Source organism: Diospyros lotus, chromosome 8 (assembly GCF_014633365.1).
Source record: "Diospyros lotus cultivar Yz01 chromosome 8, ASM1463336v1, whole genome shotgun sequence".
Taxonomy (NCBI): domain Eukaryota; kingdom Viridiplantae; phylum Streptophyta; class Magnoliopsida; order Ericales; family Ebenaceae; genus Diospyros; species Diospyros lotus.
In genome coordinates, this window is record NC_068345.1 from 9,453,835 (window position 1) to 9,479,605 (window position 25,771).

At 34.1% G+C, this 25,771-nt stretch overlaps 1 protein-coding gene across 1 annotated transcript; it reads right to left on the reverse strand.

The window, feature by feature from the left end:
• Window positions 1-2,594: 2,594 nt before the first annotated feature.
• On the reverse strand, window positions 2,595-4,271 carry LOC127808200 (GRAS family protein RAM1-like). The gene has a single exon (XM_052346623.1). The coding sequence runs from the start codon at window positions 4,140-4,142 to the stop codon at window positions 2,748-2,750; it is 1,395 nt and encodes a 464-aa protein (XP_052202583.1). The 5' UTR covers window positions 4,143-4,271; the 3' UTR covers window positions 2,595-2,747.
• Between the last annotated feature and the right edge of the window lie 21,500 nt (window positions 4,272-25,771).

The window sequence follows — 25,771 nt, forward strand, 5'->3', positions numbered from 1 at the left end:
TTATTAACTGTTCGTTGATGAATCTCTTCTCATTCCTTCCAGTAACTGTTGATTGATAGGTTTGGGCCAGTGGGCCATATTTAGTGGGCCTTTCCTGATGCAATTTGAGAGTCCGGCCCCATTTGGGTATGGGACTTAGGTTGTTAATATTGTGTGTGGGTCAAGTCAGTGGCTAATCAAATTTTATTAAATTTATTTATGCATAAATTAGACTCCTGTTTCGGGCTTTCTACAAGGAAATTGCCCTTTTCCAGCATTTGCACGTAAAATACCAAAAATCTCCTTTTGGGCTTGTCATACTGTTTGTTTTGGCATTCACATACCCTCAGAACTTTCATCGGGATTTATTAATGCTTTGACAGTAAGCCTGAAATTAATGACAAATAATAGAATTTTTATATCTTTTGTTACTTTGTGAGTGTTTTCACTATAAGTTTTTATTTATTTTTTCTTCCTTTAATGTTAATTTCTTCTTGTCTTCCCTTCTTTCGTTTTATTTGTAGCTCAAATAATTTTCTCATTTTATAACAAATTTCTTCAAGTTCATGTCTTTGTCTGTAGAAGAGTGAGAAATGCAAAAAAGATTGGTTAGGCAGAGAGCAAATCCAACACCACTGAAATCCAAAGAAAATGTGTACAAAATTGACTACCAATATACTTGTAAAGAAAATGTGTTAGGTGACAAAAACATGTTGATCTTCAAACAAAAAAACAGAAGTGAGATTGCCTTGGGATTGGTCAAGAAAGTCACTTCCATATTTAAGTCAAATATAAAATAATAGTAAAATAGCAAAAGAACTTGAGATTGTGCTTGAAAATGTTTATCCCAAAAAGAGATCATTACCTAACAATAGGTTAGAGATTCAATTGGAGTTAATTTTTTTTTATTAAGTATCATTTAGGAATAATTTTATTTCCTAAGGTAGCGTTTGTTAATAAAATATAGATCAGAAAAAGTGATATATAAAAAGTATTTCGGATAAAAATATTTTTCATTGTATTTGTTAAATTTTCTAAAAAAAAAAATCATATGATTTCTTATCTTGAACTTTTGAAATAAATTTATCCCTCCCCATTTGAATAATTTATCTTGATAGAAACTTATCTTACTTATTTTAACAAACACTACTTATGACTATTCTCTTAAGATTTAAAAGAAAGGATTAGACAATATTTGTTAATTAAAATATAGATTGTTGTTTTTTGTTTCCCAATGAGCCCCAAGGTTATGACGAATTTTTTCGGGTTTATCTTCATAGGCTTCAGCCTGGGATTGAAGTACTGCCTATAGTTCATACCACCCATTGGCAGCCTATTAAAGAAGTCAGGCCATAAGCTTCTTATTAAGTCTTTGGAGAAGAAATGGGCTGAGCCCATTTGCTCAAGGCTTAAGGAAGCCCAAGCCCAATCCTACTTAGCCTTATGCCTTGCCCTAGCATCGTCATATAAAATGCTCATTGCTATTTTTTGTTGCCTTTTATTGACGACCGATTCTCTCTTTCTTTCTCTATTTGCTCTCCTGATAGTTTCCTTTGATGGCCGATCTTCGTGAGTCGATTCTTCCTCTTTCAGCCAAATCTCCCTTTCCACGGCAGTGGTCTTCCTTTCCTTTGGAAGCCCTTGGTCGATCGATGAGTATCCATTATTTATTCGGTTCGACAGATCCCTTAGAGGTAAGCTTTTGGTTACTGCTCTTTGTCCCATATCTTCATGATTGTTCTTGTTTTTTGGTGGATCTTGCTGTGAACGTAACCTATGTGATTTTGGATAAGAGATTTGGTGTTCTGGCCGAGAGGGTTTGGGCTCCGATTAAGGGGTTTTCGTGGCTTGGTTCTTGTGTGCTTCCGTGAGACTTGGTGTCTCTATTTTTTGGAGTTACTTGGGTGGTACGAACTGGACAGATCTAGATCTGAGCCTTAAAATGCTATTTTATAGGGAGTTTTATTTTTTTACTCTTTTGTGTTCTTGACTGTTTCGATATTTCTTTAGTTTTACTTATATTTTGTTCTAACTCTCTATTTTGGTAAGTGTTCTTCCGTAACATAGACCAAAAAAAGTGTGATATGAAAAATATCTCGGACAAAAGTGTTTTTCATTGTATTTATTAAACTTATCTAAAAATTAAATATATTAATATTTGGAAGCAATCATACATCATATTATATTTTTCGTTTCATATAATTAAAGAGAACCCTATTCGAATTAGACAATTCATGCTCCGAGTAAAATTGACTTGCTCTTGGGTCTATGGGAGAGCCCCCGGTGAGTAAAGCAGCCCAAATGGAAGTGAACTGCATGCGGAGGACGAGCAAAACATAAAAAATGAACGTGTCGCACGCGTATAATATTCGAATGTATCAAGAAGGTAGTCACCGGCAACCAAGGTCAATCCACAAACAACTATGAACAAGCTGATTCTAGGAACGTTTGGATCGAATGCATGATAATAATGTTAATAATCTAGTGTAAAACAACCTTCAGTATATATATTATTGACGAGAAGAATGAATATATATATATATATTTATATAACATTGGTTAATGACCCGAGGATTGCTCAAGGAAAAGGATGATCGATCGAGCCGTGAAAGAAAGGATCAAGTGAACTGAAAATTGATTATACATACAGATAAGGATCTGAACATTTGATTGAATCTCGTAAAAGAATTCTTGTTTCACGATGATGTTATTCAACAAGAATAATGAAGAATTAATCTGTTAAACGAATAGCTATATATATATATATATCACACACACCGCCACGCAGAGACTGTTAGAAGACACCTATCTTGCCACCCTAGACACAGAGCTCGCCCCTCATTCGAATCAAAAACTCTGAATCCGCCATTGTTTTCCCCATCAAGCTGAATGGAAGAATAATGAGTTCTAATCTTGAGCAGAAGCTTCGCTTGGATCATCGATTTCGAGCTCACTTTCAGCCCTTCAAATCCATGAACTTCCATCCTTCCCTTCCATGTCTCCGTCTTCCCATGCCTCGGCCGGTTCGAGGCGTCCCCGTCGCAGTTCATCAAGTTTTTGATCTCTGCCCCCAGATGGTTCTTCTCGATGCTCAACCTCTCGGTGCTGTCAATGGGCAGACAATCTTCCAGGGAATCGAACATGGCTGCGAAATAGTGTAGAGACTCCATGAATCTCGACAGGAAGCTTCGAGGCGGCCGGCCGCCGTCTTGCTCCACCAAGACGACGATGGAGGGGTTCAGCGAATGTACAGATTTCAATGTCTCCGAAATCTTCGAAAAACTATTTAAATTATTCATATGGAAAACCAAGTTCACTGCAGTTGTTTCATCCTTTCGTCTCTTTATGTTCATGATCTTGGAGCCATTCAACAGGCCTTGAAACTCGAAAACCAAGTTCCTGAAGCCCTTTGCGAAGCTCACCAATCTGGCTTCGGTTTCTTGCAGCTCCTCCAAGCTTCTTCCAAACCCGGTAACCCGAAGCGATACGCGGTTCGTGCTTGATGCCTTTTCGGAGAGAGATTGGATGAGAGACGGCCATTGGAAGCCATACGAGACGTCCAGATCGATTACGTGCAAACAGTTGTTGTTTCTCTCTTCCTCCTCCTCAAAGGCCTCGAGAATGGCCTGGTTTGCCGTGAAGTGGGCTAACTGGTAATAGGGAGAAACTCTGTAGAGCTCCGTGAAGGCCAAGAACTCTTCTTCGGCGGTTGGCTCCTTCATGATCATGTCGTAGAACGGCGATTTTCGGGTAAGAAGCCTCGCGAGGAGTCCGTCAGCGAAGTAGGCCGCCACGCGCCGGACGGAGTCGCCGGAGAGGGAGACGCTCTGGTAGAGCTCGGTGAGGTTGTCGACGGCGTCGTCGTACTTGTTCTCGTCGATGCAAGTGGCGGCGATGAGCAGAAGGTGGATCAAATGGAGCCCTTTTCCGTCTTCAACCACCGATTTTGATCCCTTCTGATCTTGCTTCAACATTTGTTCTCTCGTTTGAAGCAATCTGAAGATCTTCCCTTCGCAGCTTCCTTCGCCTATTGAATCACTCAAAGGGGTGATGATTATTGGTTCTGGTTTCCTCTTCCTCTTCCTTTTCCTCTCTCCGCCGACTGAATCAGTGACAATTGCCAGCCGAAGGCTGAGAAACTCATCCTCGTCGATGCCTTCCATGGCATAAGGGGAGAGTCGGAGAGAATAAAGACTTAACACATTTGGAGATGGAGGATGATGTTATGGCTGGGTTTTAATAGAAGCGTGGAATGGAATAATCTATGGAAATTCTTTTGTGTCAGTACATATGAATAGAACCATGCTACCAAATCATCCAATAGAATATAGAATATTTATACATATAACGCAACCTTGTACCTATTCAATGTGTTCGTGAAAAGGGCATCTTTCTTGTTCTTGAAAAATTAATGAGTGCACGTCTTCGGTGAAGAATAAATCTTTGAGTTTGTTCATTTTAACCACGATTATTATCTGTCCATTATTTTATTTTTGTTTTTTGGATGCCAAGGTAACAAGAATTTTAAGAATACTTTTATAACTAACAATTAAGAAAAAAATTGAGATAAATTTGTTGTAAGTTTGTTTGAAAGCTATTATCACAAAATTGTAGTTAATATTAATTAGATAACAGTATGAATGAGTTCGAGATACGGTATAAAAGATAGGAAAGAAAAAAAATTAATTAAAAATACCCCAAGTCTCCTCCCGTACCCTACCCTCCAATTTGGAGGGACAGGACTTTTTAGAGAAAGCGGGGAGAAGGAGAGGGACTGGGTTCCCTTCAATTCACTTCCCCTCTTTTTTCAGAACATTTTCCAAACAAAGAGATCGTTTTCCTTTCTTCCTTAAATCCTTCATTTCCCATTCCAATCCAAACATAGCCTAAAAGCACAAGAAACCCCGATAGACTCTCAATTGCTCTCCTAAATTTGAAGTGGAATAATCTTAAAGAAAAAAAAGAAAGAAAGAAAGAGAGTAAGCTATTGTATTAGTTTCAAAATTAGAAAAATCAAATGGGAGCTTGGCTATTAATTAATTTGTTCATATGTATAATATGTTGTAATTGTTTTGCATTGTATGGATGTGAGGAAGGCTGTAGGTATGAAAGGGGACTGTGATTGCATTCGGAGGGCTCCAAAGATGCCATATAAAGGGGACGAAAAGACAGCGGAAAAAATGTTGGGGAATCCCACCAACCTAAATAGGAAGATAGACTTGTCTTCCCCCACCTACTCTTTGCTCTTTCTATAGATGCTTTTCACACACACACACACACAAACACCTACTTTCAATATTGTTTTCCTCCTTAAGCAAAAAACTTGTTCAATTACCATTCTTTTGTTCTGAACATTGCTTACATTTGTTTCAATTTTGGGTTCAAATTAAAACTCACTTGGTTTTGTCCTAAAGCCAATCCAAAAATCTGGGTTTTTGGGACCAAAATCTGGGTTGTCTTGGTGACGTCCCTGCTGACCTCTGCACGAGATCATTATTAATAACGAACCTGTTTAATTGTTTTGTGATTGTCTCTGTGCTCTTGAATCCCTAGTTCAACATCCATCAACAAATTAGGAACCCACAAAAAGAAGAAAGAAAAGAAAGCAAAAAAAGAGCAAAATGGTGGAAAAGAATAGGTCAGCGGATAAAGTATCGTGTTACTCTGAAAATGCTGTTTGAAAGATCAACCGCGTCTAGAAAACTCATGCAAGACTATTGAAACCCTTAATTAATGTCACGATGTTGAAAGTTTCAATTTGTAAGAAAATGCTTGTTGATTGATTTTGTCTTCTTGTTGATGCTACTGCTAGGCTTCTGTGATTCTTCTCCTTTTACAGATATTTTGATAAATGATTTTGTCTCTAAAGTATCGTGTTAGCAGAAAAATCAGTGTCCTAAATCATTCAAATACTATTACGTCTTTAACACATGGCAACATTTAATTAATTCAGGACACCAACTATTCTGGTATCACGAGAGACAAAATAATTTTTCAATGGCTGCAGCCGACTTACCGAAGCATCCATACATATATAGAATCAAATTTAGAGTTTTGGCTCTTTGTAGGAACTAAAACCATTCAGAATCAAACCTAACATTCCTTCTGTGCAACAAAAGAACAAAAAGACAAGGGATTATTTAACTTGTGCTTCATTTTCAATGGGTTTAATAAAATAAAGGGAGATTCTTAAAGTGTGGGTGTCACGATTTATGCTTAACAGTTAGATTTTTGTCAATGACTGAATTTCTTTTAACTTCCACATCACTAGATGTTTCCATATTTGGTTCATCTGTGGGCAAAATGCCATTACAATTAATTAAGAGGCAAAACCCTCTTCTTAGAATCTGTTTTTCCTTTTCATTTGGGGGCATCCTTTGATAATAACTATATTAATATAGAATTTCCCCTTCGCCATCAAATCGTCACAAAGTTCAACTTACAAAAAAAAAAAGCAAGACAACGTATAAAAATAATGTTTCTCTATCTAACCCTTATAAAATGAAAAGTTTCGTACATTGAATATTTTTTGCGGATTCTGAAGCAAGCAGGATGTGTTGATCTGATTGATCGATAGGGACATGGGAGAAGCTGCCATATGCCAGCCACCAAGTTTTAAGGAAGAACTAGGGAATGATTCGATTGGTAGGCAAAATCTAGAAGGGTGGGTTTGTTTATTTTCACATGTAGACAAAAGATGCTTATAGTTGAAATATGCAAGATGAAGATAATAATTATATTAAGATGTAGATTATATATATTAAGGTTTCCATGTTTTCAGATGTATGGAGATTAATATGAATATATATATATATATATGGTTGTATATTAATTAAGGGTATCAACGTTTCATTCCAGGGGATGAGCATAGAATACATAGTTGGAGGATCCTTCCTAGTTATTGAAGAGCACTTTCGATGCAAATAAGGACATCCCAAGGCATCACCTGTTTTGTCATTAATTTGAATGCGTCCAAATACATGTTCCCATGAGCTAGTTTAAGAAATCAAAAGATCTAGAAGTGCTCACTAATTAATTAAATTATTGCCTATTCAAGATCGATCTCGTGTGATTAAAAGTAAATTAATTAATGCATGCAAAACTTTGTCATTACTTGTAGATGGAAAGAATATTCAGAACGCAGGAAGCAAGAACAAGAAGATAGAAGGCCAGCAGCAATTAAGCTCCTCAATTTCATCGCTTTGCGAAGATGTGTACTAGAAAGCTGACTATGTTCTTAGTCCCTATGTGTTATCTATCTTAATTAATTATTTGTTTACATATTCTTAGTAAAAGTATCTTAATTAAATGTAAGTAATTTCGCGACAATGAAAGAAATCTTAGCTATCTATGTACCTTCAATTAATTAATTATAATTTCCCCCTTTAGGCCCGCAAGCCATGTTAAAAAAATTTCTCTATTTTTTTTATAAATAAGCTATCATTAATTGGAATTTTGAAATGTGAAAAAACGAGCGATAAAATCAATAAAATCTGATAAAGTGATCTAATAAAGTTCTTGGTCTTAAGGTCCATCTCAATAATTAATTATGTATGATATGAAAAGATGTAACAATTTTATAAGTTATTGAGCCGCTTGATGAGAGGGTTAAAAAAATCTTAAGATTAGATTTCCTTTCTCGTTTCGATTCAATTTTTTATAGAAAAATGGTTACCTATAATATCCATATAATTATTGAAAGAAAGAGAGAGTATTTAGTCAAAATAAATCAACTTTCTCGTACTAATTCAATTTTAACAGTGTCTGCCAATAGTTGCATAAAGAGAAAATTTTGATAATTATAGAATATGGTATACATTTCTATAACCCTCTTTTAATTATGTATTTTATTTTTATTATTGGATAACAAAATAAATCCAGCAAATGATATCAGAGCCAGATCAATACAAAATTCCAAACCCAATAATTACTTTTTAATTTAACATGTGATATAATTTGATTTTTGATCTCGATATATATATATATATTGCAAATTTTGTATATAGGTATTGTATAAACTTTATATCACATATCCATTTGAACTTTTTGATGATATTTTTGGATTTAAAGTTGTAAAATATAGAAAGGAGACTGAGAATCACAACAGTTGTAAATTACATAAAAAATTTATGAAGAAAGAAGAAAAAAAATTAAATCATGGGTCCCCCACTTGGGTTGGGAACCCTTCCCAACCCTTTGGGTTCAATTTGTGGAGGGGTTTGATCCCAATCACTAGGATTTTATGCGCCCCCGAGAGAGAGATAACTTATGATGATTTGTGAGAAAGATAACCTATGATTTTACCATGATTGAGATTTATAAGAAGAAAAAAATGAGTAATCTTATACGACATCAGTCATAATAATTATTAGTGTATGTGGCAGTCACATAATAGTATTTAGTTAGAAAAGATAAAAAAATATTCAACAAATTTTATTATAATGTTAACCAAACACTGTCATGTAACTAACACATATATTGATGATTGTCATGACTGATGTCTTATAATATTATTCAAAAAAAATAAAAAGACACACATAGAATACTTGAAACCCCATTGATGATTGGGTCTAAGTCAACCTCATCCTCGATAAGATTTCCAAAGGAGAATGCAGCAAAAGAGAGAGATACACACACATAAATATCTATTTATTTTATAATAAAAGTGACATTCTATTTTGGTGTTAATTATGAAGCCGGTCAATAAAATACCGATACCCTTTATATATTTTACCTGAGAATACAAAAATTATGTGAATAAGATTTGAACTTGATCTCTAATATAAAGTGAACTTGAAACCAATTTTATCATAATACTCAAACTCATTTTCACTTAAATCTTGCTTAAAAATATTAAAAACTAATGTTTAACTATTAAGTGCATATTGTTAACTTGCAACGTTGAATCCTCATAGTCATATGTGTCACAGTCGCGTTCTTGTTAATTCTGAAAATTCTGTGCTTCTACTTGTTATTAATTTAAATGTAAAGAATATTTAGTAACATATACAATATATAACAATATAACACTGTTATTATATTTGAATTAATTAGACTATTAAGTCTAATTAAGACTTAACTTGACAATCACCATATACAGCTAAGAGAAGATATATTATGTATATATATATTTATACCCTAAGCCATATATTATTATATAGTTGATTCTATATGTTCATTAAAAATAATTTAAATTACACTTACAAAATTTATAAGAAAGTATTTCATTTAAAAAATACTCATTCCTATGTGGATACATCAAAACTAATATACGAATTATTGGAAACAATCTATAAAATATGGTCAATATAAATACATTACTAGGATTGCAAATAATAAGTCGGGTTAGGTGAGAATTGTTAGATCTAGAGTCTACATAGATTAATTATTCTTCCAAAACTAATTTCTAACTTGGTTACCTTATAAAAATCACCGACATCCCTAACTTATTAGAAATAATAGAGATGCCCCTTGACTTTATTAACCATGAAACATTTTCCCCTACAACGAAAATAGGATTTTTTTTGCAATACCAAAAATGCCCTTTCCCCCTCTCTTTTCCTTTTCTTGTTTTTTTTTTCTATATATTTATAAAAAAAATTCCTGTGACATATTATACTTATATATTTTAATTTATCTGATATTATATATTTAATTCTTATTTGTATAGGAAATGTATTTATTTATATTTTTAGGTTATATTTACTTTATAAAAATATATTTTTTATAAATTATTTAAATATGTATTTATGTAAATATATTTTTATATATAGATTATTTGTATAATTATATTTATATATTATTAATTATCTAATTACAATAATTAAATTTATTTATCTTAAGAAACAGCTTGGTAGGGTCTAGGCAAGAGGTTAAGATCTGTGACACAACATGGGAATCAATGGGTGCGAGACTCAATACGTTGTTCGGAAGAGCTAGGAGGATGCAGGGAATCTTCATATGGCTCATAAGAGTCTTCGAAGACCTTACTCCCCAAAGGGTCTTCGAGTGACTAGTCTTCTACTAAGTCTGAAGGGTCTTCGAATGGGTGATACTGGTGGGTTTGTAATAAATGAACAATTAGAAGGCATGCGGGGAGCTTTTCCACGCTAGCTCTCCGATGCCTAAGTCAAATGATGATCCCATCAAGTAAAAGTATAAATATATGTATATATGCATGCGGTATGTTTTGGATGGGAGTCTTCCGATGGGTAGTCACTCAATGGGTTTAGGGTGGACCGGGCTCAAAGCCTTTGGGTCCTAAGTTCATGCATATGAAAAAGATAAAGAGAAAAAATGTCCATTTGTTGTGTAGCAAATAGGTATTTATAGACATTAGCGATAAGGACCACGTGGCATGCTAATGTGAGTCCCAACTCTTCGAAGAAAATACATCGGATGATGAGGCTAGAAGACTTGGAGGTATCTTCAGAGATAGAATGCCCCAATGAGTATTCTTTGGATGGGTCTAAAAACTTATTAGAGTTATTAGATGGCTTGGGACCGAAAGACTCTTCAGATGAGTCTAGAGCCTTGAGGGATGCTGAGGGTTTGGCTACCCCAGAAACTCTTTTGGGAGACTCTTGCCCAACTTTTCGGGGTTATCCAAGTCTTCAACCTTCATGGGATATACTTTCAGAATTTTTGAAATTTTTTACTTTGATTTTTCTAGCACACCCCCAACATATATAATTATATTTTTTGTAGAAATATTTTTTTCATTATATTTAAAAATATATATTTTAATTTCTATATTTTTTGTAATAAAAAATATTATTTTCCTTTTATTTTTGTTTTAGACTAGTATGTTTCTTTTATCTCAAAATCTATTTAAAATTTTAGAAGAATCTTTTTCACCGTAAAAATTTTGTTTATATCTGAGATAAAAAAAAAATCTATCTTTAAATATATGTCAAATCTCAAAAGAAAATTTTCATATCAAACACTATTTGAACTCTTAGATGAATATTTGACATCCATAAAAAGATTTCAAAATTCATTTAAAATCTCTCAAAATACATTTAAAATCTAAGATAAATATTTTTTTATCTCTATATTTGTATCAAATTTAAAAGAAAAACTTATCCGTCTCAAAATTCATCTCAAATCTTATGATAAAATTTTTTTATCTATAAATTTGTTTTAAATTTTAGATAATTTTTTTGTCACCTCAAAAATCGTCTCAAAATTTGTGTCAAAATCTCTATCAAATCTAAAACAAAAACTTTTGTTTACAAATTCATTTCAATTTTAAGATAGATACTTTTCCAATTCAAAGCTAATCTCACATTTAAGGTAATTTTCTTTTTGTCTCAAAATCCGTTACAAATCTCAAATAAATTTGAATCATCTTAGATTCCATCTCCAATTTGAGATAAAATATTTTTCGTCTCAATACATTATCTTAAATTTGTGACGGACATTCTCCATCTTAAAATATGTCTCAAATTTTTTTCACATATTTTTATATCTCAAAATTCATCTTAAATTTGAGGGCATGCTTTTCTGCCTCAAAATCTATTTAAATTTGAGGTGAATATTTTTTCATAAAAAAACCATCTCAAATTTAAAATGAATATTATTTTATCTCAAAATCTACATCAAAATTTGTCCCAAATTTTAGAGACAAAAAATTCTAAAATTCACTACAAATTTGAGATGGAAGAAATCCATCTCAAAATGGCTGTGTTCTTGTAGTGGGTGTCTAATGCCCAGTTTGGACAATTTGAAATGTGTTGTTTAAACCAAGTCACTATTGATAGTTTGTCTATCTTTCAAACTATAATCTAACTATTATATACTTGAAATCACACAAACCATAAGGTACTGGTTTATGTGGTCTGAGTAGTTTTAGGTGATTTTAATTATAATAACTAGCAAAAACTAATAAAAAATAAAAATGTACCAACAACAACAATATCTTTTATTTTTAGTTGAGAGTGATGTAAAAAAGTTAAGAACATTTTAATTATTTCAAAGGTTTTGTTTCAAATCATTAAACAAAAATTATGAATTTTTTGTTTTACTTCACTATTGATAGTTTGTTAGAAAATAAAAAAATTAAACTATTAAAAACTAAGTTATGATGAGCGATCAATTTGGTGGTTACTGATGCTCAAAATCCAAAGCAAAGCACTTTAATTTTTTTTTTTAAATTGTCAAACCATAGCTCATCATTTCTTTTACGGTTGGATGATTTGGTAGTTTAGATTGGCTTGAGCAATTTGATTTTGTCACCTTAGTTTTGACAATGTAAGAAAAAGAAAGAGAGATGAGAGAAACAGAGGGAGGAGAAGTTCAAATTTTGGATAAATTTGAGAGACCACACCTAATATTTTCTTAAATTACATTAATCACTCCTTTGTTTTCAAAAATGGTATCGGCCTTCCTTGAGGTCAATTACTACACAACACATACCTCTTTGCCATTAATTAATAGAGTCGTTTTACAGGGTCTGACGGACTTATCGAGCCCCTTACAGAAAAGGGGCAAGAAGACAAAATTGCCCTTGGCCCACTTTGCAAAGTGGGCGGGGGCAATTTTGTCTTTTTGCCCTCTTTCTGTAACTCTGTCGATAAGCCCATCGAGCTCTCTAGACTTTTTCTAATTAATAATAATTAATTTTGTCAAAATCCCTAAAATACTCTTTCTCATTCTAGTATCTTTTAAAATCACACAAAATGAAAAAAAAAATAAAAATAAATTATAGAATAGCAATAATCACTCTTGACTATTAGTGATGGATTTATTCCCCATCATTTACCATTAGTTATGGACTTTCACTAACCCTTGATGGGTGGGATAGAGAAAAAGAGAGTGTGCGTATGGTAGATTTTGACTACCCAGATCGAAATTTAGATTTTTAGAAGATTCAAATAAAGAGAGAAAAGGAGAAAAAATAAGATTCATTGTCCTCAACTAGCCTCAAATTTTGAATCAAGTTTCAAATGGTTCTTTGTTATGAGTTTAGTTGAACTTAGAAAAATATGGGTTCCTTGAAAGTTTAGAGAAAGAGAGAAAGAATAAGAAGATTGATTATTCTCGAGAAACCCATTGTGTTTTCTAAAAATAGATCATGTTGATTTGAAAAAAAACCCTTCTAATATTTAAAGTAAGAAGTATGAGAGAAAAACTTATCAGCTGTATTGATTTTCTTCATATTTATCTGCCTTTGCTTTGCTGTTGTCCTTTTTATTTTAGTGTCGTTATCTAATCTTGCTATTGATTTTTTTCACCTTTTGACCTCGTGGCAACTAATGAGAAATAAACCTTATTATTGACAATTAGTGATAACAAATGTCAATAGTTGATGGATAGCCATAGGTAATTGGTGATGTGATGTATTGGAGATAAAGATATATATAAGAGAGAGATATGAGATAGAAAGAGAGGAAATATCTTAAATGCAAGCGCAAAAAGATCATTTGGTTTGATTTGTAAACACAAAGGAGGTGTATGCCATTTTTGAAAATACATGAGTGCAATTTAAGAAAATTTTAAGGGTGATGTTTGAAATTTATTCTTAAATATTAGGGTAAATCGATTAATTTCTTATAAAGGGCACCTGACACTATGATTATTTATAAATCTACCTCTGATATCCCTTTTTAAGAAAAAGTAAATCACTGCCTGTCAAGTGTCCCACCAATCATACTAGTGACACATGTCCTATCGATTATAACAAGCCATGTGTCTATCAGTCATAGTAAGACACGCGGCCTATTCGCTCATCTATTAATTGAAGACACAATTCATGCTTAAGATATCCTATTTTATAACTTGAAAAACTCGAGAATAATCTTACAAAGATTTTGTTTGACAATCTCGAAAGATGATCATATTGAGGATCTCCCTCAATCATTTGAAGCACTATACATGTAAGGGTAAAATCTCTACAAATATTTCTACAAGTATTCTAGTATTCTTCTTTTTAACTCTTTTTCAAGCACTAATTTGATGCTTAATATATACTTGGTGAACTTCCCGAACAACCTTAACGGAGAGGGGTCGCCAGCTAACTAGCTAGTAGTTTTCCACACAGGGACCCTTCCATTAAACATAAAGCGCGTCGGACGGCATTCACCTTATTAATCTTAAAAATTTGATTGAAAAAAGAAAATAGATTTAAAGCTGAGGGGCCTTGTGCTTCTTCTAGACGTACGATGGAATATATATTAAATATTCATAACGTACGTAAGAGGCAAGGACAACAAACAAGAGACCGGGCCAAGTCTTAATGCTTTTATTTTCGCTTTGTAGTCTCAGCTGCATTTTGTAAAGTCTCTACGTTGATTTGGATGGTCCAACTTTGCCAAAAATACATTACATAGCAAACTAGGATGACCATACACGTGTTAGTCTATCTTAACTATTTGCTTAAATATTAATTCCTGGCAAAAGTGTCTTAATTAATTAAGTTCGTGACAACGAAAGAAATCTTAGCTATGCTATGTATCTTCCTTCCTTCAATTCATTAATTAATTAATTAATATACTCCCACCAAGCCTCGGAGTCTACTTAGCTTCACTGCCACTCCACGTTGACGTTTTCTCCTCTTAACAGGATGACTTTTCATCTCAGCCTAATTGCATTTAGGAGGAGATTTTTTAGTGTTAATTTCTATCTAAATAGATCTACAAAATTAATGTCAAGAACGAGAAAATCAAATGTCACTCGTTAAATGAATTTATTTATATCAACAAAATTTTACACTTTTTTGATGAAATTATTTTACAAATTCCTTGCAATAACAATGTGGTCTTATAATTGAGCCCATATTTCGATATTTTAATGGGCAAATAGTAAAAAATTCAATTTTTTTTTAAATTTGTAAATTTATATAAATGTTTCAATTTTGGTAATTGTATTTCAATTGACTCAATTTGGTACAATTTCGTCCAACACCTTAAATCAATTTGGGAGGCATATGTCGTTACTGATGTGGTACGTCATTTGTTATAAAAAAAAAAAAAAAGAGAATAAGATCTACATGTATACATATTAAAAAAATAAAAAAAAATTATATATATAGATTTCACTCATATGTGTATATGTAGATCCCACTCTTATAATGTTAGTAATGACACACGTCTCCCAAATTAATTTCAAGTGTTAGATAAAATTATACTCAATTAAACTAATTAGCATACAATTATTAAAATTAGAACGTTTGAATAAATTTACAAATTAGCGAAAAGCTTTGTTTTTTTTTTTTTTTTACTATTCACCCTATTTTAATTAGTTGGTATTTCCTGAGTCATGTAACAAAGATAATCTTAATTATAACTATTTAATAAACCTTTCTATTAGTTTTAAAAGGGTTTGAAGACCACAAAAAAAAGATGCTATTCTTGTTCCCTTAGGGACGGCAGACCAAGGGATCCTAAAATAATTGACATATAATGTTCAATTATTGCCAACTTGTGATGACCGCCAATCTGTGCATGAAACCAGTTTTTCAACTTACTATCAAATCAATCGACATAGAGTTTTTTCTTTTTAAAAATAAAAACGACAAGGAATTGGGACCACGGGCATAATAATTTTTTTTTTTTTTAGTTATAACCATGATGATAGTTTCTTGTTGGAGAATGCTCGATTTGAATTATAATTATTGTCGAAAAATTAATCTCGTCACCCTAATCTCTTTACAGTGTACAAACATTAAATCTTGTATTCATTTGTCCTTTTAGTAGCCAGAATGATTTATAAATACAATGAGTTTATGATTCAATTTAATTTTTTTTTGAAATGGTCGCTTTTGTATGGTTTCTTGTATCGTGCCCTCGATTATACATGAAAAATAAATCTCAAATTGGATCTTTAACTCTTGCATAGAGAGGAATCAAATTCACGACCCACTAAACTATATTGACATATCATTCGCCTTTTTGCCATTCGACCTATGCCCTGAAAACACAATTTAAAAAACTCTTAAACCATTAGATTATACTACAGTATAATCGAAAAGCAAACACATATTTTTAGAGTGTTGAGAGTTAGTCAATATTTTTGAAAATGAGAAGGACACGTTATTCATTATTTTCCACTTTCATTGTCAAACCAATAAAAGCAAAAACTAAAAGTCAAAAATTTACGACCCTATCTAATGGGCTGGTTGCGACTTTGAAATTATTTTTCTTAATTACAACTCTTCTTTATTAGAATTAGAATTGTATATTTTGAAACCAAACCTTGTTTGAAATATATGAAATTTGACCAGACACAAGATATATACTACCAAATTCTTTCCATGATTTAGCAACAACAATGCTTATAGTCTGCCCTCCATAGGAGTCGAAACAACCTAATTTTGCAACTTTGACTAACTTCTCCTAGAAAGAGCAAAAGGAATAGAAACCTTGTCGAAGGCTATGCCACATTTGTTGTCAAATTAGATTTTTGTTGTATTTAAAATACTGATAATTTGTTCTTTAAATGTATGAATATAGAGGCTTATATCAATATGTGGCAAAGATTAATTTATGGGAGACAAACAACGGGCAGTTAGTCTGCTGTCAGAGTTGGTTTTGACATGATATATCTTTTCGATGGAAATTGCAAAAACTAAACATTCTTCAAATACAAAATCCATTTTTAACCACTTTTTTTTGAAAAAGAAAATATTTTTAACAACTCAAATAGACTAATTGCATGGTTTACCCACTTTACCAGATTTGACCATTATTTTATTTAAAAATTAAAAAAAATAAATATTAAAATATCCTCACACACTTTAAATCCACAAAACCATGCAAATACCAAAATACCCTTACCCAATCTCACAAAATCAACAAAATTGATAATCATCCAATCTCTCTCACTACCATCACCATGACCATCGCCTGACTGTTGCCGTTATTGCCACTATCACCACCGTTAAGGCTGACGTCAAACTCATCATCGCTAAACGAGGTTAGATTTTGTTGTGTGATTTTAGTGGATTTAAAAAATGGTAGAACTTATCATCGTCGATCGTAGAGCTTCGTTCGCGACAAAGCCCAACGTGGGGCTTCATTGGAGAACAAAGCTTGGTCGATGGGCTTCGTTGGCCCCATGAAGCCCGATGTCGGGCTTTGTGGCCCGACAATGGGTTTCATAGGGGCAACAAAGCCCGAAGTTGGGGCTTAGTCGCCCCACGAAACTTACTATTGGGCCACGAAGTTCGACAATGGTCTTCATGGGGCCAATGAAGGCCACCGTTGGGCTTCATTAGGCTGAATTATTTTTTTTTTTTTTATAAATAGTTAACCAACAGACTAAATAATTTACTTATGTTCATACTAATTGAGTAATACCGTCGAGAATGCAGGTCACTATGCATTGTGGGATCAAACATCTTGATGCAATTCATGTGCTCTAGAGCGATATAAGTTATTGGATAGATTGGTGTAGTGCCCATTAGGACATTTTTCGGAGATCTCTCTATCCCTCCATTTGACTGCACCACAATTGATATATCATATTCTATTTAGGGAGGTGACATTTTCGGGTGCCTGTGATGATGAAATGTGGTTTGGAATTGGCGGCACACCATACATGTATGGGAAACAAGAGTTCATACTTATTAGTGGACGTTTGGGGTAATTGATAAGGAAAGTCTTGAAGCGAGGCTTGTTCAGCCTAATAGTTTACATGCACGACTATTTCCATCGCATAAAAAATGGGTGTCTGGATGACTTTTCATCTCAACCTAATTGCATTTAGGAGGAGATTTTTTAGTGTTAATTTCTATCTAAATAGATCTACAAAATTAATTTCAAGAATGAGAAAATCAAATGTCACTCGTTAAATGAATTTATTTATATCAACAAAATTTTACACTTTTTTGATGAAATTATTTTACAAATTCCTTGCAATAACAAATGTGGTGTTATAGTTGAGCTCTATTTCGATATTTTAATGGGTAAATAGTAAAAAAATTTAAATTTTTTAGTGAATTTATAAATTTATCCAAACATTTCAATTTTGATAATAGTATCCCAATTAACTCAATCGGATGCAATTTTATCTAACACCTGAAATCAATTTGAGAGACATGTGTCGTTACTGATATAGCACGTCACCCGTTATAAAACAAATATATAAGTGGGATCTACATGTACATATATTAAAAAAATAAAAAATAAAATTATACATATGAATCTCCCTCATATGTGTATATGTGGATCTCACTCTTATATGTATATATATATATTATTTTTTTATTTTTTATGATAAGTGTCTTATCACACGCCTGCCAAATTAATTTCAAGTGTTAGATAAAATTAAATTCAATTGAATTAATTAGGATACAATTATAAAAATTAAAACATTTGAATAAATTTATAAATTCGTGAGAAGCTTTGATTTTTTTTTACTATTCACCCTATTTTAATTAGTTGGTATTTCCTGAGTCATGTAACAAAATAATCTTAATTATAACTATTTAATAAACCTTTCTATTAGTTTTAAAAGGGTTTGAAGACCACAAAAAAATGCTATTCTTGTTCCCTTAGGGACGGCAGACCAAGGGATCCTAAAATAATTGACATATAATGTTCAATTATTGCCAACTTGTGATAACCGCCAATCTGTGCATGAAACCAGTTTTTCAACTTACTATCAAATCAATGGACATAGAGTTTTTTTCTTTTCAAAAAAAAAAAAAAAAAAAAAAAGAAGGAATTGGGACCACGGGCATAATAATTTTTTTTTTTTAGTTATAACCATGATGATCGTTTCGCGTAAGAGAATGCTCGGTTTGAGTTATAATTATTGTCAAAAAATTAATCTCGTCATCCTAATCTCTCTACACTCTCTACGGTGCAGAGACATTAAGTCTTGTATTCATTTGTCTTTTTAATAGTCAGAATGATCTATAAATACAATGAGTTTATGATTGAATTTAAAAAACTTTTGAAATGATCATTTTTGTATGGTTTCTTGTGCTCGTTGACTCGATTATACAGGAAAAGTAAATCCCAGAATGAGTCTTTGGCTCTTGTGTAGGAGAGGAATCGAACTCACGACCTACTAAACTATATTGACATATCATTCACCCTTTTGTCATTCAATCTATGCCCTGAAAACATAATTCAAAAAACTCTTAAACCATTAGATTATACTATAGTATAATCGAAAAGCAAACACATTTTTAGAGTGTTGAGAGTTAGTCAATATTTTTGAAAATGAGAAGGACGCGTTAGTCATTATTTTTTATTTTCATTGTCAAACCAATAAAAGCGAAAACTAAAAGTCAAAAATTTACGACCCTATCTAATGGGCTGGTTGGACTTTGAAATTATTTTTCTTAATTACAACTCTTCTTTATTAGAATTGTATATTTTGAAACCAAACCTTGTTTGAAGTTTATGAAATTTGACCAGACACAAGATATATACTACCAAATTCTTTCCATGATTTAGCAACAGCAATGGTTATAGTCTGCCCTCCATAGGAGTCGAAACAACCTAATTTTGCAACTTTGACTAACTTCTCCTAGAAAGAGAAAAAGGAATAGAAACCTTGTCGAAGGCTATGCCACATTTGTTGTCAAATTAGATTTTTGTTGTATTTAAAATACTGATAATTTGTTCTTTAAATGTATGAATCTAGAGGCTTATATCAATATGTCACTACAAGAGTTTCAACTTTTTCCAGCGGTGAAAAAATCGTCGGAAAAAGTTAAAAAATCTCCAGTAAAAATTTTACCGGCGGTAATTCTAACTGCCGAAAATACCTTCGTTGGGAAAGTTTTCTAGCGGTTGAAAACCACCGGAAAAAACTATTTACTGGCGGTTTTCATAAACTGCTGGTAAAAGTAATCATTCCCGGCGATTTCCAAAAATCGTCGGCAAAATTCTTCCTTTGCCGACGGTTTCCAAAAATCGCCAGCAAATGTTAATCGACAAAACCCAAAAATCGCCGACAATTTTTAAAAAAAACTTTTAAAAAACTATATATACAATCTATTCCGATGACAACAAATAACCTATATATAACCATGGCAACAAATAACCTGTATATGAACCACACAACAAAAAATCACCAACAATTTTAAAAGATTCACTCGCACACAATAAGTATAACAATTATATACTATCTATTTAAATACAACATCATTTAGAAAGATCAATCTTGTCTCATCTCAATACACAATACCATATAAAGCAACTCTAAACTAAAACATGTCCTAGTGGCCTCATATAACCCTTGATTACGCCACCATGCCATTCTCCAACCAAAATTGCATATCATATTTTATCAATCTGCATTGGAAAATAATAGATCTATTTAAGTATGTACATTACCAGCGGTTTAAAAAAACCACCGGTAATGGATCAACATCACCGGCGGTTTATTAAAACCGTCGGGGATGGGTCAATATCACCGACGATTTTCAAAACCACCTGGGATTGTGTTAAATCCCTGGCAGTTTATATAACCGCCGACCGCCGGGGATTGTGGTGTTTTCCCGACAGTTGTTCAAACCGCCGGGAAAAGTTCATCGACAATACCCCTACTTCTTGTAGTGGTAAAGATTAATTTATGGGAGACAAACAACGAGCAGTCAGTTTGCTGCGAGAGTTAGTTTTGACTTGATATTTCTTCTTCGCGAAAATTGCAAAAACTAACCACCCCTCAAATACAAATTTGTTTTTAATCATTTTTTTTAAAAAAAATATATATTTTTAACAACTCAAACAAACTAATTACATGGTTTACCCACTTTACCAGATTTGACCATTATTTTATTTAAAAATAAAAAAAAATATTAAATACCAAAATATGCTCACACACTTTAAACCCACAAGACCATGCAAATACCAAAATACCCTCACCCAATCTCACAAACTCAACAAAACTGATAATCACCCACTCTCTCTCACTACCGTCACCATGACCATCGCTTGACCACTGCTGTTACCGCCACTATTGCCATCGTTACGGCTGACATCAAACTCATCATCGCTAAACGAAGTTAGATTTTTTTTGTGTGATTTTGGTGGGTTTAAAAAATGGTAGAACTTATCATCATCGACCGTCGAGCTTTGTTCGTGACAAAGCCCAACGTGGGGCTTTATTAGGGAACGAAGCCTGGTTGATGGGCTTCGTTGGCCCCATGAAGCCTGATGTCGATGGGCTTCGTGGCCCGACAGTGGGTTTCATGGGGCGACAAAGCTCGAACTTGGGCTTTGTCGGGGACCAATCAAGCTTCGTTCTCAATCAACCGTCGGGTGACGAAGCCCGACGTCGGGCTTCATCACCCCACGAAACCTATTGTTGGGCCACGAAGCCCGACACTGGTCTTCCTAGGGCCAATGAAGCTCATCGTTGGGCTTCATTAGGCTGAATTATTTTTTTTTTTTACCCTAAATTGTTTCTTATAGATAACTGACCAACAGATTAGACAATTTACTTATATTCAGCTAACTAGGTAATATTGTCGAGAACGCAAGTCACTTCTCATTGTGGGATCAAACACCTCGATGCAATTCATCGTGCTCTAGAGCAATATAAGTTATTGGATAGATTTGTGCAATGCCCATTATGACATTTTTTTGGAGATCCCTCTGTCCCTCCATTTGACTACACCACAATTGATATCTCATATTCTAGTTAGGGAGGTGACATTTTCGAGTGCTTGCGATGATGAAATGTGGTTTGGAATTGGTGGCACACCATACATGTATGGGAAACAAGAGTTCATACTTATGAAAGTCTTGAAGGGAGACTTGTTCAGCCTGATAGTTACTACTTAGTACCAGACATGACCTGGTTTCAAAAGATGTCCTTAAACTGGTTTACATTTTTGTGGTCAACATGTTATTGTTGGGCCAGAATGAGTGCGTGCAGGTAGATGATTTCTTCTGGATTATGGCCGAAGATTTACATACATTTGATGCGTTCCCTTGGAAAACATACATCTATAGTAAGAGTCAACATTACATCCGGTTGACCACGAGTGATGGGAAGCTGACTGGTGCAGTTGGAAAGAAAGTCAACATTTATGGTTTTGTGTGGGCATTTCAAGTACAATCAGTAATATATTTCTCTCTGTATTGTATTACATTACATTATTGTATATGATTTGTTTATTACAAATTTTTGTAATAAGAAACATATTACTGATTTTTTCATTTCTTATTACAATTGTTTTTTTATCTTTACAGTAGTGGTTGATTGAAGCATTCTCATGGATTCAGAATAAATGGGTCGTCCGAATATCTGACTAAGTCATTCCCAAGTGCAGAAAATGGTTATCCAAGAAAAGACCACAAATAAAAAATTACTACGATTGCCTTACGAATGATGTAAGTGTGTAACCTAATTTAAATTTTGTTTATTTTTTAATATAACATCCATTTAAATAATACAATTTTGAAGGCATGAGATTGAGTCTGATGCTTGAGCTGACCGATGCTGAGGGGGAAACGTAATTTTGGATGTCTTTTAACCCTCAGTACTTAGCTGGAGTTGAAGTCTACAAATTTGAGGGTAGAGGGGGTGACGAGTAAGAGAAGAATGGTGAGGATAAGGAGAAGACAAGTAGGATACATAGAGATGAGAAGGGATGGCATGAGGATGAGGATGAGGAAGAGATTGTACATAAAGAGGTCAGGTCTAGGTAGGAGGGAGGACTCTCTGACAATTCGCACCACAAACACTAAGAGACTGAGGTATGATTATTATTATAATAAATATTTTAATTTATATTTTTTTATAATTATTTTTAATTTTTAATTTTTTTGGTTTCCTTTTGCAGATCACCGAGATGCTGACTTTAACGCTTGAAACATTGCAGAGGATGGATGAGGAAAGGAGTCAAATGAGGACATAGTTTGACCAGAAAATGAGTCAAATGAGGACACAGTTGCAGTGACTAGAAAAGGGGCTGACAGCATTGGAGAGGGGGTAGGCAGTAATGTGTACTCATCTACGTGTCCCACATATTAACGAGTCCCTAGATTACAACGACCTAGATTACAGTGATGATAGCAATGAGCAGCACCGAGGTGGTGATCAGATAGATTCTATATCTGGAGTAAGTTTCAAATTTACTTTTATAAGTTTTACATACCATTCTGAAATACTATTTTATAACAGTTAGTTTTTGTACAATTGTAGGAGGAAGAAGTGGTTAGGGTTAGGAGACGACTTGTGCGAGATAGATTGACATCGCAGTTTTGTCGACCACCTTACACTGATTCGACCCCATTGAAGGAGATAAAGATGGATATCTCAATAGAGAGGCAGGACATGGACCCAGTACTGACGATACTAGACCTAGTGCTGGACATGGAGACAGTGCCATTAGTGTCCAAGAAAGGGGGGACGATGATTTTACCCCCTCTGAGGGCTACACTAAGTTCATAGCCTCCAAAGAAGATATTATGTTAATAACAAGTATCATTTTTCTATTTACATTAACAATAAATTTTAATTCTTTATTGTTGTAGTTGTGACACCGATTACCCTCTCCATCTATCCCCGACTGACTTCCAATGCATAGAGGACGAGAGATAATGGTTGGAAGGGCATTACATTGATAATTATATGTGTTGCCTAAGACATATACAATCATGTCCTTTGTACGACACAAACTACGCTATCATGTTGACCAGGCTATATGTGAGTGATGCACACATCTTAAATTACTCTTTTTTTTTTTTGTTGCATCATAAATTAGTTTGTGATCAATGTTTTTATTTTATTTTGCAGGCATCTATAACAAAATTTTGGAAAAAAGAATATGAGGGGGACAACATGAGGGTTTTTGCGCTTTCTATGGTGACTGTCTGGAAACATTGGGTCAATAGACGCACTGATAGGAATCTGCCTTGGTGGATGGTCGACTATGTAAGTGTTATTTAATTTTATTTTATTGATGATTTATGTATGACTAATGTATTGAAATAAATGCAGGGGTTGCTTTCGTGTCATTACCGAAATTATCACTGGTTTCTTATCAAGATTTGCTTGAAGGATAGAAAAGTTGTCATATACGACTCTAATGCCAAGAGTGAAGACAACTGAAGGATCAAGGAAGAATATGTAAAATCATTAGTTAGCCTCTTACCTATTCTGCTGAAGGGCAATGCATATTACGAGCATGTAACGACAACCGCAACTCTAGATAGAGAATGAGATGTGGAGAGTACTGATCCTCAAAAGGTGCCTCATCAAAAGGACGGGTAAATTAACTAAAATAGAGTTAATTGAACTGAAAATATGGTTATTTTGTTAGTTTAATTGTTATTTATTTTTTTGTTTCTTTTTGCAGATCACCGAGATACTGACTCTAACGCTTGAAACGTTGCAGAGGATGGATGAGGAAAGGAGTCAAATGAGGACATAGTTTGACCAGAAAATGAGTCAAATGAGGACACAGTTGCAGCGACTAGAAAAGGGGCTGACAGCATTGGAAAGGGGGCAGGCAGTAATGTGTACTCATCTACGCGTCTCACATATTAACGAGTCCCTAGATTACAACAACCTAGATTACAGTGATGATAGCAATGAGCAGCACCGAGGTGGTGATCAGATAGATTCTATATCTGGAGTAAGTTTCAAATTTACTTTTATAAGTTTTACATACCATTCTGAAATACTATTTTATAACAGTTAGTTTTTGTACAATTGTAGGAGGAAGAAGTGGTTAGGGTTAGGATGCGACCTGTGAGAGATAGATTGCCATCACAGTTTTGTCGACCACCTTACACTGATTCGACCCCACTAAAGAAGATAAAGATGGATATCTCGGTGGAGAGGCAGGACATGGACCCAGTACCGGTGGTACTAGGCCCAACGCTAGATATGGAGACAGTGCCATTAGTGCCCGAGGAAAGGGGGACACTGATCTTACCCCATCTGAGGGCTACACTAAGTTCATAGCCTCCAAAGAAAATATTAGGTCAGTAATAAGTATCATTTTTCTATTTACATTATCAATAAATTCTAATTCTTTGTTGTTGTAGTTGTGACACCGATTACCCTCTACATCTATCATCGGCTGACTTTCGATGCATAGAAGATGAGAGATTGTAATATCCCAAGGAGCCTAGAGAATGGTAGTATATATCGAGGATAAGTAAGGAAGAAAAACATCACTAGTTGGATACGTTTTTGGGATGAATATAGGCACGAAACTCCCGGGTTAAGCGTGCTTGAGCTAGGGAAGCTCAAGGATGGGTGACCTCCTGGGAAGTTTGCGTACGCCCATCAGGGTAAGTTATTCTGGTTCTTCCTATCGCTCGATGTAGGATGTTACAGGTGATATCAGAGTCAACCCTTGGTGAAGGTGGTCCGATGAGGGCGGGGAGTGACGTTAGGGCTCGATGGCCTATATAAGGAGCGGCTCCTAGCAAGCTTCTAGGATGACAGCCTCTAAAGGGGAAAAGATCGGGGACTAGTTGTAAGGTCGCATGACGAGGACGTCATGTGCTCAAGGGGAGGAAAATGTAATACCCCAAGAAGCCCAGAGAAGGGTAATATATATCGAGGATAAGTAAGAAAGGAAACAATACTAGCTGAATATCTTTTGGGCTGAATGTAGGCAAGGAACTCTCCGGTTAAGTGTGCTTGAGCTTTCCTAGCTCAAGGATGGGTGACCTCCTGGGAAGCTCGCATAGGCCCATTAGGGTAAGTTGTTCTGGTCCTTCCTATCACTCAATGCGGGATGTTACAGAGATAATGGTTGGAAGGGCATCACATTGATAGTTACATGTGTTGCCTAAGACGTATACAGTCTAGTCCTTTGTACGACACAAACTACGCTATCATGTTGACTAGACTATATGTGAGTGCTGCA

What these genes read in the sequence shown, in the direction of transcription:
- LOC127808200 (XM_052346623.1), bottom strand. Translation starts at nt 4,142, where the DNA reads ATGGAAGGCATCGACGAGGATGAGTTTCTCAGCCTTCGGCTGGCAATT.